The sequence below is a fragment of the Anas platyrhynchos genome, chromosome 7, assembly GCF_047663525.1.
Source record: "Anas platyrhynchos isolate ZD024472 breed Pekin duck chromosome 7, IASCAAS_PekinDuck_T2T, whole genome shotgun sequence".
In the NCBI taxonomy this organism is placed as follows: domain Eukaryota; kingdom Metazoa; phylum Chordata; class Aves; order Anseriformes; family Anatidae; genus Anas; species Anas platyrhynchos.
This window is the reverse complement of record NC_092593.1, coordinates 33048339-33062491: the sequence shown is the minus strand read 5'-3', so window position 1 is coordinate 33062491 and position 14153 is coordinate 33048339. Positions and strand designations below refer to the sequence as shown.

Below are 14153 nucleotides of genomic sequence, written 5' to 3'. Positions count from 1 at the left end.
TGTCTCTTTCCCAGCACAAGCCAATTTGAGCTCAGCCCTTTTGTGACTGGGAGGTAGTTCTCAGAAAGGTTTTATAACCTGGCTATGTTTTGATCATTCCCAAATACAGGACCAAGCAAAAGCCCATCGCAAGTCAAGTCCCAGTCCCTAGGCTCTGTTCTTAAGCCATTTGCAAAATACTTTAGGAGGACCATTTTTAGATTGCATCTTCATACTTTCTTTTTTCCATGTTGTTTTACCTCTTCTTTAAATTTTCATAAAGACAGATGCAGTTACTGCAGTGTTGACTTAGGGAGGGTTAAAAGACTCTGGTGGCTTACTGGAGTCTTAAAGGCTAATTTTTGAATGCTTTAGGAGTATCCCCAAGGCCCAGCTCTATAAACATTGAACTCTTGTTTATTTAACCAAAACTGAACTTCTGAACTTGGGGTGTGGAGCAAATTGGTGTGACAGTTTGTCAGAGAAATAACACTGATGAAACACAGCATCTAATTACTGCAGGATCAAAAGAGAAGGTAGGCATAGGTGATGAGGAGCAACTACTCATTTGAACACACAGTGCTGGCAATTAGCAAGTCGGGTAAGAAAAATATGTGAAAAGAATAATGCATGGGTATTGAAGCTTGCAGCATCCTGCTAGCTGCAGCGGGGTTTGGTGAGTTGGAAGTTAGGTTTCTCAGTCTGTAGGCTGACCTTGCTTGTGCTGGGATGTGCTGTGGATCTCAAGGTCTAATAGCAGCATCCTGTGCTACCTGGAACTGAAGGGGTTTGCTCCGAAGACATGAAACACATTAGGCTCTGAGCCTAAACGTCCAAAGTTAGGCTGTGCTGTCTAGTAAATCCCATGAAGAAGAGTAAGTACTTAACTGTTTTAGAGCACTTCTTAAGTAGTGGCCACAGGGAATGGCATCGTTATGCCTAATTTGCAAGTGAGGAAACTGAATCTCTGAGGAGGGGAGAGACTGCACAGTCTGCCAAAGGATGTGGGCAGACTTGGGGGCAGACTCCAGATCTCCAGCAAAGTACTAAAATACACTATTTGCTGTGTCATTTTTTAAACATGAGTGAGCCAATTGCTAATGCACTGTAAACAGAGTATTTCCTCAGGCAAATGCAACTGGAAGTTGGTCCCTAAGGAAACAACCAAGTTCGAAACTTAGGATTTGATTCTGAGATCCCTCAAAGATCCTGCAAATAACCTCCTCGTTATCCCAGTTTAGTATGGAACACAGGAATAATGCCAGGATTTCAGTCCAGGCTTTTAAGCTTTGCTGCTAATTAGCTTCCTCTAGTTTTTCAGTGTACAATGAGTAGTGTCAGTGGGGCAAATACTCTAAAAGCCCTGGAGCATTGCTGCACCCTAGGTAAAACCACCAGCAAACAAAGGACAGCCCTCATCCCCCAATAGGGGGGATGCATCAGCACTAAACGTTGTTAGGATCAACATCAAACTTTGGGCAACTACTCTGTGTTCTAATTAGACAAATTAGGCTATGCTGAGAGGTGGGTTGACTAACAAGATGATTGGGACCCCAACCTGCCTGCCAAGTACTGCTCGTAGCTTGGCACGGTGCTGTCCCAGGGACGTCCTCAGCTGCCCCTTCTCGTTCTGTCCCTTGTGTCCCCACCTCTCCTTCTCTAGTTGACATCCATAGGTGCTGACACCAGAGACTGGGCTCTGCAGATGGAGCTGTGCTTGGAGGGAAGTTTAATGTACTGGGAAGGTGCAAAGTTAGGTGGTAGTCTGTAAGGACAACAATTAAAAAAAATAGAAAATAAAAAAATCCCTTCCCTCAGATTTATTGGTTTTTTGTTTCCAGAGAAGATGTTCCCTTTTTATTTTAATATCTCTCTGCTTGAGGGCCTCTTCTGATTCTTTTTCAGTTTCTAGGATCATTCTGAAACAATTCATAAAACTAAAGGAGGCTCTTAGGTACAATTTTAATGGTCTAATTTGTTTTCAAACTCAGGGAAAAAGAAAACCCAACTCTATTACTAATGACATAAAAGCAAGGTAGTAATAAAAAGAGTGATTTTTATAATAAAGGGGAAAATAATTCTCCCCAGACTTCTTTCACTAGATTATGTACAGTGTATATTTTAAGGCTTTCTGTTGGCAAGGATGTTATTCATTTTCTTTATAATTAAAATATGGCTGATGACAAAGTGATATGCGGCCGAGTCCGTTTTCAGTCTGCCCACGTTCCTCAGCAGTGCAGACCCGTTCCCTGCCTGGGCAACGGGCTGCTCCTTGGGCAAAGGCATTCTTTGGGAAAGAAAAGCAGAATTTTAAAGGAAAAAATACACAGCAGCTGGGTCTCAATTTATGGTTCTTTTTGAGTGAAAATGAGCGTGTGATTCTTTGCTATCTGCTCAAGAAGCCGTCTCCTCTGTCTCTTCGGAGACCCTGATGCCATCCTAGCTTGGACGTGGGCAGAGTTTCGATTTTCGGGGCTCAGTGGCTGGAATTGGTTTAAAGGAAGAAATAAGCAGCAGCCGAAGAGAGGCTGTTAGCTGGGACATTTGTGGCTGAAATACATTTGGGATACGTTGTGATGATGGTCGACCTTGGCATCAAAGCTACGTTGGGATGTTATCAAACTGGACTCATTCCAAGCTGTGAGAAGGGGTTTGCTTATTCGCAGTCTGGTTCTCCTCCATCTGGGATGCTGACGAGTCCAGGGGCTGGAGATAAATTCTGTATTTTGGATGGTTCTGGAAACTTGAGGGGGTTTTAGACCCAGAAATGAACAGATTTTTCTTCAGAGCTGGAGAAGGAGAGCTCTGATGCCATGGGATAGCCCCAAGTGGGCACCAAACAGCTTCTGTCCCTGCCCCACCCTCTGCTAATGGAGCTTTTCCCTCCCAGGACTAAGCTCCTTCAGATGGCTGCCCTTGGCTAGCAGCTGTACGTCATCCCAGAAACGAATGCATGGAGAGTAGGAACAAACATCAGCTCCATCACTGTGGATTATTAGCATGCGAGGCAAATGAGTAATCTTGTAGACCTTGGGATAATAAGTGCCGTTTAAATGCCAGGCTTTTTTAGTGGATCCTTATTACGGTAGGAAATTATCCACATTAAAGTTAAGCAGGGTTTGTTCTAGCATTTATCATCTGTTTTTTTCTGAGTCACTTCTAGTCCATCCTGCTCGCGGCTCACGGATCTCCCACTCTAAATCCCTTTCAATCCCTCATTAAGAAGTTCCTCTTCCAGGAAGGCCAGTGGGGTTAACCTTCTTCAGGAAAAACACACTTGTTAATTAAAAGAACATTGATACTCTAAAGGATAGAGCCAAACCGTGTATCACTGTGCACTGGATGTTGATTTATGCTTCTCATTTGCTGGAGGTGGGTGAAACTGTGTAAAACACATTTGGTTCAAAGGAGCCCATCGCTACAGCTGTACTGCAGGCCAGATTCTCCTTTGGGCAAAGTTTCACCAGCTTTAATTTGGCATTAAAGTGCCCGTTATTTAATTACCCCGAATTATTAAATGATCTAAATGTAATTCACATCCTTATAATTGTTGCAGCTTCTCCAAAGCCTGTTATTTTTACTGCTGAAAATTTCCTCGCCAAACTCTGCTGTACTTGAAAGCCTTCAGGGGTTTATGTAAGGAAAAGAGAGGAAAAAAAAAAAGCCATATTTGCACCTGAAGGAGGATGTACGTTTATGAGGAAGCTCAGCTGTCTCCTTGTTATTTGACGTTTATTATTTCCTTGCTTAAAACGTTGTGGTTACCCAGCCACAAACACAAAACGTGCCTTTGAGGCTGGAGGATGCTGTGTCACCTGTCCTAACTCATCTGCTTCGGGAATTTAAGTGCTCGCAAACAACCTGCGTGGCAATGAGCATGTGTGAGAGTTCAGCTGAAATATTTGTTGCTGTCGAGTGTGCTACAAGAAATGAAGAGCTAGGCACAAATAATGAAGACAAATTAAAATAAAGAGCTGAATGTATCCTGACTCACCACCACGGGCTGCCTGCTGGGTTGGGCTCTGGTGAGCTGGGCTCTGCTCTGTGCAGGGCAGCAAGGGGTCAGCATAAGGGCCCCCTAAAACATCTCGTGTGGTCGTGCTGGGTGTCCAGTGGCTGCAGCAGGGCTCAGCTGAAGTGAAGGTCTCCATGCCCACACATGCAGGAGGAAGGGAGGGAGACCTGCCCCCAGTGAGCAGAGCTGCGAGTTTTCTTGCAGGCCGTGATATTTTTGTAGCACGGCTCCTTTCCTCTGCAAAGCGAGAGAGCATGTGTCAGCTCTGTGTTCATCCTCACTGGGAAAGCAGAAGACCCCAGACATGACATGAAAATAAGGTAGTAGTCTGTGCCTCTGACAGAAACGAGAAAACCTTGGTCTGATATCAAAGGGGATGTGAACACTGCAGACTTCTTTGGTTTCCTGGGGAATTTGACCTCAAGTTACTGCTGCCTGTTGATGACATCAAGGAGGACAGTGTGTTTTTAGAGAGGCTGCGCTCTGAACCAGACTTTGCAGTCTGGGTACCTCCGGATCAGAAAAGTTGTCATCTGCCTTTACACATAACAATCTAAAAATGAGTGATCTGTACGCTGGCTCCCTAATTATAACAGTTTTTAATGTTAAGCTAACTTGGACGTGACTGTGCTTCTTTCTCTCTGCCAACAGGGATGCAGTGGCTGCATTATTTCTGTAGGTGGGCAGATTCCCAATAACTTGGCAGTGCCACTGTACCAGAGTGGAGTGAAGATTCTTGGCACGAATCCTTTGCAGATTGACCGGGCAGAAGACCGCTCTGTTTTCTCAGCTGTTCTGGATGAGCTGCGTGTGGCCCAGGCTCCCTGGAAGGCAGTCAGCACTCTGGTAAGTTGGGAAATGGGCTGGGAAATAACCAAGTGCCTAGGTGTTGTGAGCATCTGCTGGAGATAACATACTGATAACGTTTTGAGATTCTGAAGACATTTGACAGCCTTTTTACTATCCATGTTGAAAAACTTTTTGATCTGTGTGGAATGATGCTGTAGCTCAGGTATGGGAGTGGAATGGGAAGTGGAAGGGAAGTGGCTTCATACTATCCTCACACATCATGGGATATATAACCAGCAAATGTTAGCACCACTGTCAGGCTACTCTGGTTTATTCTGCTAGCCTTGAAAACTACTCTGTTGTGTGGAGATTGCCAAGGAATAGAGACATGGCAGCACCTTTTTTTCCCAGTGACGCTGTATGGCCAGGGAGGTTCTGAGGAGGACAACTCTGGAACAGCGGAGCTGCGCATTCTGTTCAGCCCAGCCTGTAGTCCCCTACATCTTTCTTTATTTCAAGTGCAAATGCAGTCAGAGTGATATTTTGGAATGACTTTAAAATATGTTCTTGTTCACAGCATGTTTTCCCTCCCTGTCTTTAGAGAGATGCAGTTGAATTTGCAGGCTCTGTGAGTTACCCATGTTTGCTGAGGCCTTCCTATGTTCTGAGGTAAGGCTCAAACGTCAGAGCTCATCAAGCTGGGGGGTATGAAGTAAAAAAGCCTTTTGGAGGCAAGGGAGAGAGTCATTTTAGGGTCCTTGGAATACACTGTGCTAGGTGCATGCAGCATAAAGCTGCCAGTCTTAACAGGTTGAATGACTGCCTGTACCAGTAAAGGGAGCCAATGGTTCCCTTCTGTCCATCAGGCACAGATCAAAGGCAGAACACGTTCCTAAGAATGTCTCTTTAGCTGAACTGCCTTTTTCATGTATGAAGACCAAAAACAGGAGCCATCTGGGATACTCCTTCAGGTTCCTGAGCCTACCTGTACAATTAAGCCAGAAGATTGTTTGCCACCAGGAAAAACAGAAGGCAGTGTGCTGAGGCCATTTATTGGGGTTGGCATCTGTTATCAGAAAATGACAGCGTGTCTTTTGAATTCAGCTTCTTATTTGCCAAGCTTCTCTGCTTACAGGCATGTTTTATGTCCCTACGCTGTGGCAGCTGTTTTTCTTTAAATAGACATTGTACAGAACTGCACATTTCCGACAGCTAGACTTTTTGAAGAAGTTACATCAGTGCTCACACAGGTTTTGAATGATCACTCTTCTCTGTGAGGAGTTTCTTCATAGCTGACTAGGCACAAAGAGGCAGTTTGCCGGGCACAATTTACAAGTGCAAATAAATTGGAGACAGGATCCTTTTCATATGAAAAGAAACATATCAAAATGAGGAGACACAATATTCATTTTCAGGGGAGTGAAAAAAATCTTTTCATTTAAAACAGGGGAAAAAAGAAACATTTCATATATGTTCAACTTCAAGGAAATATCTTTTAGAAGACTGCTGATTGTGACTTTTCTATTCAGTTTCTGAAGCTTGCAGTGGAGTTGCAAAGCAAAGTTAAAAGCCAGCACTCTGATCAGGAGGACAACTTAGAAAGTGCTCCTGATGTCACTTGCTAGATTTTTAGGGCACGCTCCTTTTAGCCTGTTGTTTCCATTTCTATTAAATTAAGCATAGCCCCTTGCCATGTAAGTATTTCTTAACACAGTATTTCCAAGGTATTTTGAGCATTTCAAGGTTAGGGGAACTTCAGGACAGATTAGGGGAATTTCAGGGAGATGAAACTGCAGAATGTCAAACTTGAAGAAATATAAAGTGAAAAGCCCTTGCACAGCATACTGCCTGGCCTCTATTTGCAGAACGGCAGCAGGTCCACAGCTAGACTTCTTCATCCTTTGTACAGATCTGGCCTTTAATATTTGCCAGTTGCCTTTGAAAACTAAATGCATTTCCTCACCGTTTATGTACCGTGTGCACCCGTTCACATCCTCAGTGGTGCAGCTGACATAGGTCCCTGGATTTAATTGAACTCTATTGATCTACATCAGCTGAAGTTGTAGTCCAATAAAGTGTAAGCATGTAGGTACTTGGGGCTATTTATCTTAGGTTCGAGGGCCTGATTTCATGGGATAGGTCCTTCCTTCACTTTTCCCCACAGCCTCTGCGGGCTTGCCCACCAAAGCAAAGGGGAAACCGAGTGACAGTAGTAGAAGTGAGCAATGTTAGATCTTAAGAAATAAATTTTAAAAGATCCTGCCTTTCAAAGGGACTGAATTACTGTCGGCCCATGTTGCAGCCCATTGTCACCTTCATTTGCACTGTCACAACCATCACCAACAGCCTGGCCACTGAAGAGCAGTCGGGCTGACAATATGGTAAAGGAGGCTGGGTCTTGAGTGGGGATATCTGGCTGACTTGCCACCTCCTTCAGCTTAGGGGGGCTTCAAAAGCTTGGGCCAGGAAGGGGATTTCCCAGCAGTGCTAAGGCTCCACAGCCCCAGTTCGTTGCTTGATTTTTCATCATAGTTCTGGAGGTCACCTGTTGTCTCTGGAAGGCTGGTGGAGGTTCATGAGGTACCAGCTCTGCCTTTCTTTCAGTCCAGAGTAGAATGAGTGGGTGGCTTAAGCCAGGGTCTTGCTCAGCTAGCCTGTCACATAAAGGTAGTTGTGCTGGCGTGTCTAATGCTGTAATGTCTCCTTTACTGTCATGAGGGAAGATTAGCTGGTTTGGGTTAACCTTTTTTTTTTTTTTATGTCATTCTTACAGTGGGTCTGCAATGAATGTAGTATTCACCGAAGATGAAATGAAGAAATTCTTAGCAGAAGCCACCAGAGTCTCTCAGGTACCAGTATTTGTCCTGACACTGCTTTTGCTTTTTGTGTTTTTTGTGTTTGTTCCACCTGAGCTGTGCTTTCCCTCTGTTTCTGTATTGCTTTTTCCCCACTCTCTTCCTTGCCTGGGGAGGAGCCAGGGAAATTCAAGTTTGACCCCTCCGTTCATTCCCTAAAGGGTGGATCTTCTATGCAGGAACCTTTGCAAGCTTTTGCTATGACATTTAGCTCTCCAAATCACGTACTGAGTTTCCTTTGGTACAGAAGCAGACTGGTGCTTGCTTACTGTTAATCCAGTGGGATTACTGATCTGCAGAGTATGTAAAGCAGAAGATGAAAGGTGTCAGTTTTAAATGTTTTAAAAGTTATTTTGGCTTTTTTAGTATCTCTTTTTTTCCCAGCAAGGGGAAGGTTTTGGTCTAGAACACTGAAATTTAGAAAAGGAAAAATCTGAGCAATTTCCTGAAGACCTGAGTGCTTCAAAACATAGTAAACAGCTCAAAGCCTGAGTTTTTTTTTTTTTTTTTTTTTTTTTTTCTATCCTTGCTATCGTTGTTAGTGTGTAAGGGATGTTTGGAGAGCTGGGAGTGTAGGAGGAGGGAAAAAGTGAAATGATTGAGCTCAAATGAGCAATATACAGAATTTGGAGTCTGACCTTTCAGCAGCCTCTGAGTCTGGCTTGGCCTTTTGGCCTGTTTTCTTGTTCCCCTCAACCTCTCCCCCATTTTTTATTTTTATTTTTATTTTTGGAATGATCCCTGTTCAGAAAAGTGCTGTAATGCCATAAGCACTGCTCTCATGGGGAATCTCAGAGTGAAGTAGTTAGAGGAGCTCTCTGAATACACAACTGGCTAAGGCAGCAGGCACATTGCTGCTTACTCAGAGGATTTCTTAGGTGATGGATTTCTTAAGTTTGAGCAAGAAGAAAAAAACAAACAAACGAGTTTTTTAAATGTATGAGGCAAATGATGGAAGTTTAACCTTTTGGTAAGAAAAGGGCTAGTCAAATGGAGAGACCTTGCAAAGTAGTAACATCCTGAAGGATAAGTTAATGTGGAGGAAAGAAGACCACTCGGTATCATTTGCAAACAATTTTAAAGTGGGATTTTTGAAAGTGGGATACTACCTTTGTTACTCCTATGGGGAGATATCATGGAATTAATTCTTGAAAGGCTTGCAGGGTCAACCGGCGCTGAAAAACAGGCTTTCAGCGATGCTCAGCCACCTAAAACACGGAGCTTCTCTCTGTACTTCATTTGTATTTCCCCATGTGCTCACAGAGGCAAAGCAGACAGCAGTGCTCAGTGGGACAGAACACTTGCTGTGGGCATGTTTATGATGGTAGTGCCCAGGAAAGTAACCCTTGGTCAGCTTAACTTGTCACAGCTTGATAAACTTGAATTGGGCCATGATGCTCTTCCTTGCTGAGAGGTCTGAGCCCTGGCACAGGAGGCCCTGCGGGGAGCTGAAGGAGAGGAGCTGTGGGATCGTTTTCCTGGGGAAAAGAGGGGGTGTTTGCATGGGGTCCTGGGGATGGCTGGTCCTGCTGCACAAATAAGGCATCAATGCTTGCTGCAAACTGTCGCGTTAAAGGGGTGTTTGCCCAATGGGGCAAAACATCTGATAGAAGCCATTGATTTGCTCCTAAAGCCAATAAGGATAATTTTATTGGTTGTTCCAATTTCCTTAGGTCATCTGTAGTAGCAGTTACTCTACTCATTAAGACCTCAGCATCAATGCTATTTAATATACCTAATCCTGTCCCTAATAACCCAGTTGCATCCTGTGGCCCTTTTTTAGGGACCAACTAGGGTCAAAGAGAATTTGTTGTTGTCCCATATTTTTAATTATGTAAGGACCTGTTTTGAAGATGGAAGGAGTTAGACCAATGGGAGGCTGAGTCGGTTCGTTTTCAAATATCTGCAGGGGCAGAGGCTTCTTATCCTTTGACCATGAATTCAAATAGTAATTCTGTGCCTCTGTAACCCCAAAGACAGCACACAATTATAGGTTTGGTGAAAGTAAAATTTTACCAGCAATCAAAATTTGGTTCAGTTATTTTAGTTATTTGGCAACCAATTTGTATTGTTTGTCCAGACATGGCTTAAAGTTCAGCCATTCTTAGAGAATCATTCCAACTCCATTCATCTTTTGAAAATATTTTGTTTCCATGTAGAACTAAAGTAGAGAGATTTAGGTCCTTTCTGTTTTGAGATGTTCCAGTGACTGTGCTATACTGTGACAATACATGGTTAAATGCCATGGTGAAACACCTCAGCTCCTTGCACAGCCACAGTAGCTAAGTTTCCTTTAAGGTCTGTAATTGCATCAAGGTCAGGGTAAAGCATAGCATCATTAATCCAAACTGTTGATTCGTCATCTTCCAGCTGTCCATATACAGTTCGCTCAGGGTTCCTGTGAACACAAAAGAAAATAAAATATGCTCGGTTGTATTCAACCGGCAGGGTTAGAAAGAGGGTGAAATAGCAATCTTTGATTTCCCATGCATAGACTATTGTTAGATACACAGAGGGCTTTCACTATCTCTGCCATGTTTGGAACTGTGGCAGTCAAAGGTGTAGTGTTAGCATTCAGCTGTCTGTATTCCACTGTAAAATGCCATTGCCTGGTTGGTTTCTTTACTGGCCACACTGGTGAATTGTAAGGTGAATGGGTCCTTTTAATAATGTCTCTTTTTTCCAATTCTGTTACCACCCCGTCAATCCCCATAAGTGCTGCTGCTGACAACAGATATTGCCGATCATTAATGATTTTAGCAGGGGATGAGGGTATGGATGTTTGTAACAGACTCAGTCTCATGGTGCCTGAAACCCTTTGATGTGTCGCGAAACTCCACGCAGTTCCATCAGGGAGTTTTCACATACAACCATGCAGTATGTCAAATCCTAAAATATTAGTATATGCAGCACCAACTAATACTTCTATCCTGGTTAATTTTTGTTAATTTCACTCTGGCAACCAGAGTGAAATTTTTGCAGTGGGGCATTGTTTTTCCACACCATTGATTCCCGTGAATTTAACCCTGTGTTGACCAGGTGTTATGCTCAGGGTTTGTGCTGTCTCATGTGTAATTACTGATATTTGGGTCCCAGTGTCAATAAGACCAATATTTTTGGAGGTTCAACAAGAATGGCAATGATAGGGTCAGAGTGTTCATTAGAGAGCCATTGAATTGTTAATACCTGCTGAGCAGGGTGGCTCATTGCCCTCCCCGGGGATAAGAGTTTTTTTGCTGACACAACTCGCCTAGTTCCCTATTAGGTTTCAATCTCTCTTTGAATTTGGGATATCTGGGATTTTTAGTGTGGATTTGGCGGACTCGCCGAGAGTGGTCTTGGGATTTAATACTGGATGAATTAATCCAGCCCATTCGGTGTCCGTACTTATCTATGTCTTGTACCAATTCACTCCAGGTGGGAATAGGGGAGTTAGGATTTTGCCTACAACCACTATCATCATCCCTACAAGCAGCTAGTATATGATCTTGGGTGTTTGCTACAAACATCTTAAGACAATCAGGGAGTCCACGGATGAGAGGGGTTAACCAAATTGGATCAATAGGAGCTAACATCGGGGATTTCCTAAATTCATCTCTTTCATATATCGCCTGAATGCAGGCTGCTTTCTGTACTGCTACAGCCAGGTCAGCTCCTGGTGTGGTGGTTAAAAATACTCCAGGTCTCCAAAAGCCTCCTACCTCTTCCTCACTCAACATCATTCGATCTCCTCCTTTAAGAGAAACTCAACACACATACTCAACTTCTGATTCCCCTGATCGCCTTGAGAACTTCTCCTGTATTTTAACCAACTCTGCTGGTGGCAACAGAATCATTCGCACAGTAGTGCGAATTTCATCATTATCATCAACAGTAGTCTCAGTCTTAACCAAAGGTCTCAAGGAAATGGATTGGGGTTCAGAATCAGAAATCTCTTCAACGCCATCATCACTGTCAGACCAGAAATCACTGTCCCAGCTTTCAGGTTCTGCACTATGCAGCACTCCACGAATCTGCTTGACCGGAGCGCAAGGCTGTACTTTATTTAACAGATGACTAACCCTCTCCAGCATTTGTTTAAGATGATTATTCTCACTCACAAGTTTATCATTTTCACTCACAAGTTTGTCATTCTCAATGGAAAGTTTATTATTTTCATCCAAAAGTTTATCCACTCTGATTCCTAATGTTTTTCCCGTCTCCCTTTCAAAGGCCAATGATGACTTCAATATTTCATTCTCTGATTTCAAAGCTGTATGTTCCGCATCAGAGATCAGTTTGGGAGCAGGAGTTTCCTTAGCTTTTTGCCGAGCACAAGACAAACAAGCTCCTAACACAGCACAAATCGCACCTTTACCCTTTCTTTGACCAATCTTTCGTGAAGCCTGACACTGCTCAATGTACTCTACCACTTTCTCCTCATCTTTCCAAAACTTTTGGGAAAACTCCTTCCCTGCCTGGGAAGGGGCACATTTATATTTTTGCAGTAGTTTATCCATAGCAATCCTGCCGACTACGCCAATTTTACTGTCGCGTTAAAGGGGTGTAGCTGATTAACCGTTACGGGCCCGGTTGGATTCAGAGTACTGAACCAGTCGGACATTCACCAAAACTGGGGGTCCGTTCGGACATTCACCAAAAACGTAATAACCACCTGGGGGTCCGCTCAGACATTCACCAAAAACGTATTAACCACCTGGGGGTCCGTTCAGACATTCACCAACAATGCATTAACCGTCTGGGGGTCTGGTTAGATTCAGAACACTGAACTATCACGGATAACCACCCTCACCCTAGTTGCATTAATGAGAGCTATCACAATGCAATCAAGTATGGTTTATTACAGCAACAGATAATCAGGTTCTTTTGGATTGCCGGTGATAGTGACTATCTGCAAAAGCAAGCTAGTATGCATGAAATACACAGGTGTTACAGGTGTTACAGGTGTTCTAGGTGCGGGTTCTAGGTGCAGGTTCTAGGTGCGGGTTCTAGGTGCAGGTTCTAGGTGCGGGTTCTAGGTGCGGGTTCTAGGTGCGGGTTCTAGGTGCGGGTTCTAGGTGCGGGTTCTAGGTGCGGGTTCTAGGTGTCGGTTCTAGGTGTTCCAGGTGTTCTAGGTGCGGGTTCTAGGTGTTCTAGGTGTTACAGGTGCGCAGCCTAGAAATAAACGCGTTAAAAGGATCAAAGACTCTATAGAGATTTATAAGCAAATATTCAGATCTCACTCAAAGGCGTCCCAATGGGGGGGGAAGAGAGGCTCAGCCTGTCGACTGATCCCAGGAGTCAGGAGGTCCTAAGGATGTTGTATGTCCTTGGGATGGTATCTCCCCTGACGATGGTATCTTCCCTAACATCCCCTCTCTCTTGGGCCAATTTATATTATTTTCTATCTTTTAGGTGGAGCTTGAGTGGCTCTAGTCAAGCATATCTTAGTTATGATTGGTGTAAAGTTTTCCCGTTTCCGTTTAAAGTAATAGGCTCCGAGAAATTCGGAGCGCATGCTCAGTGAGGGGTGGTCGCACCTTGGAGGCGGGTAGCTTTTGGGATGTAGGTGTGTTTTGGTATTATAATGATAATATATTGAGCAAAAAGTACACTAGGGTACAGCATTTGTCAAAACATGACAGGTCTTTGGCTTAGGGTGGCAAAAAGTGCAGCTTTGTGCACAAGAACAATCGAGGCCCCACCTGATTACAGAGCCTAGCCGTGGTGTCTCCACTCCACTCCACGCTCCGTGGTGTTCCTTAGAGCTAGCACACCAAGTTTCCCCAGCGCGATAGCATCTAAGGTTGGGAGCCTAGGGAATGCTCAGATAATGCAGTTATGCCCTACCCTGAAAGCCTCTTCAATGCTGTACCTTTTCCTTAAAAGTGTGAATGTTAGTTTTATTTTCCTAGTTACTTCAGGCATTTACACCACACAAACACAACCAGTTGTGCTTCGTGGCCACACCGTGAATTTTTGGGTACTCTGGCCTTGATCCTGCAGAAAAGTATGCTAGATTTACGTGCTAAATTTTTGCTAGTGTAGCCAGACTGCAAAGGGAAGACTTCTTTCTTCATGCAGTGTGTTTGTACTGACAACAGCCTTAGTGTACAGTAGAAGCTAAGCAGGCAAAAAGCACAACAGAAAAAAAGTACTGTATTTTGCTGCTAAATTAAGGAGGTTTTTTAACTTTGTCAAGGCTTCATGGGCCATGACTGGTTCCACTGAATTACCTGTGAGCACAGAACTGAATGTGAGCATCTGTGTGGGACACAGAGTTCATTTTTCTAGTTACAAACCCTTTTCTATTTTTGCTCCACCCAACAAAGCATCTCCAGATAAAGTGCCTGACCTGCGGTGTTGTGTTGTTTTAGCCACTTTGCGGTGACGGTGTTGTCTCATTATGGTGTTTATGTTGTCAATAACCGTCTAAATTTCTTGTGAGAGTTGAGACAGACTGGAACAGATAAGGTTGTGTGCACATATAAAATCTCCTGGTGAAAAACTGCAGCAAGACAGAAAGTTACACGACA

The 14153-nt window shown here is 43.8% G+C and overlaps 1 protein-coding gene and 1 long non-coding RNA gene across 3 annotated transcripts in view; one reads left to right on the top strand and one right to left on the bottom strand.

Moving 5' to 3' along the window:
• CPS1 (carbamoyl-phosphate synthase 1) overlaps positions 1 to 14153 on the top strand; it is a 175043-nt gene that overhangs the window by 140523 nt on the left and 20367 nt on the right. For both annotated transcript variants that reach the window (XM_072040456.1, XM_072040457.1), the window contains 3 exons: positions 4646 to 4840; positions 5385 to 5452; positions 7557 to 7632. In XM_072040456.1, coding sequence (XP_071896557.1) covers positions 4646 to 4840; positions 5385 to 5452; positions 7557 to 7632 — 339 coding nt within the window. The remainder of the gene's footprint in view (positions 1 to 4645; positions 4841 to 5384; positions 5453 to 7556; positions 7633 to 14153) is intronic.
• Positions 10939 to 12628, bottom strand: LOC140002967 (uncharacterized). Its single transcript, XR_011810785.1, has 2 exons — positions 12335 to 12628; positions 10939 to 12292 (listed from the first exon to the last, which is right to left on the bottom strand). It is a non-coding gene; the product is annotated as an uncharacterized lncRNA (long non-coding RNA).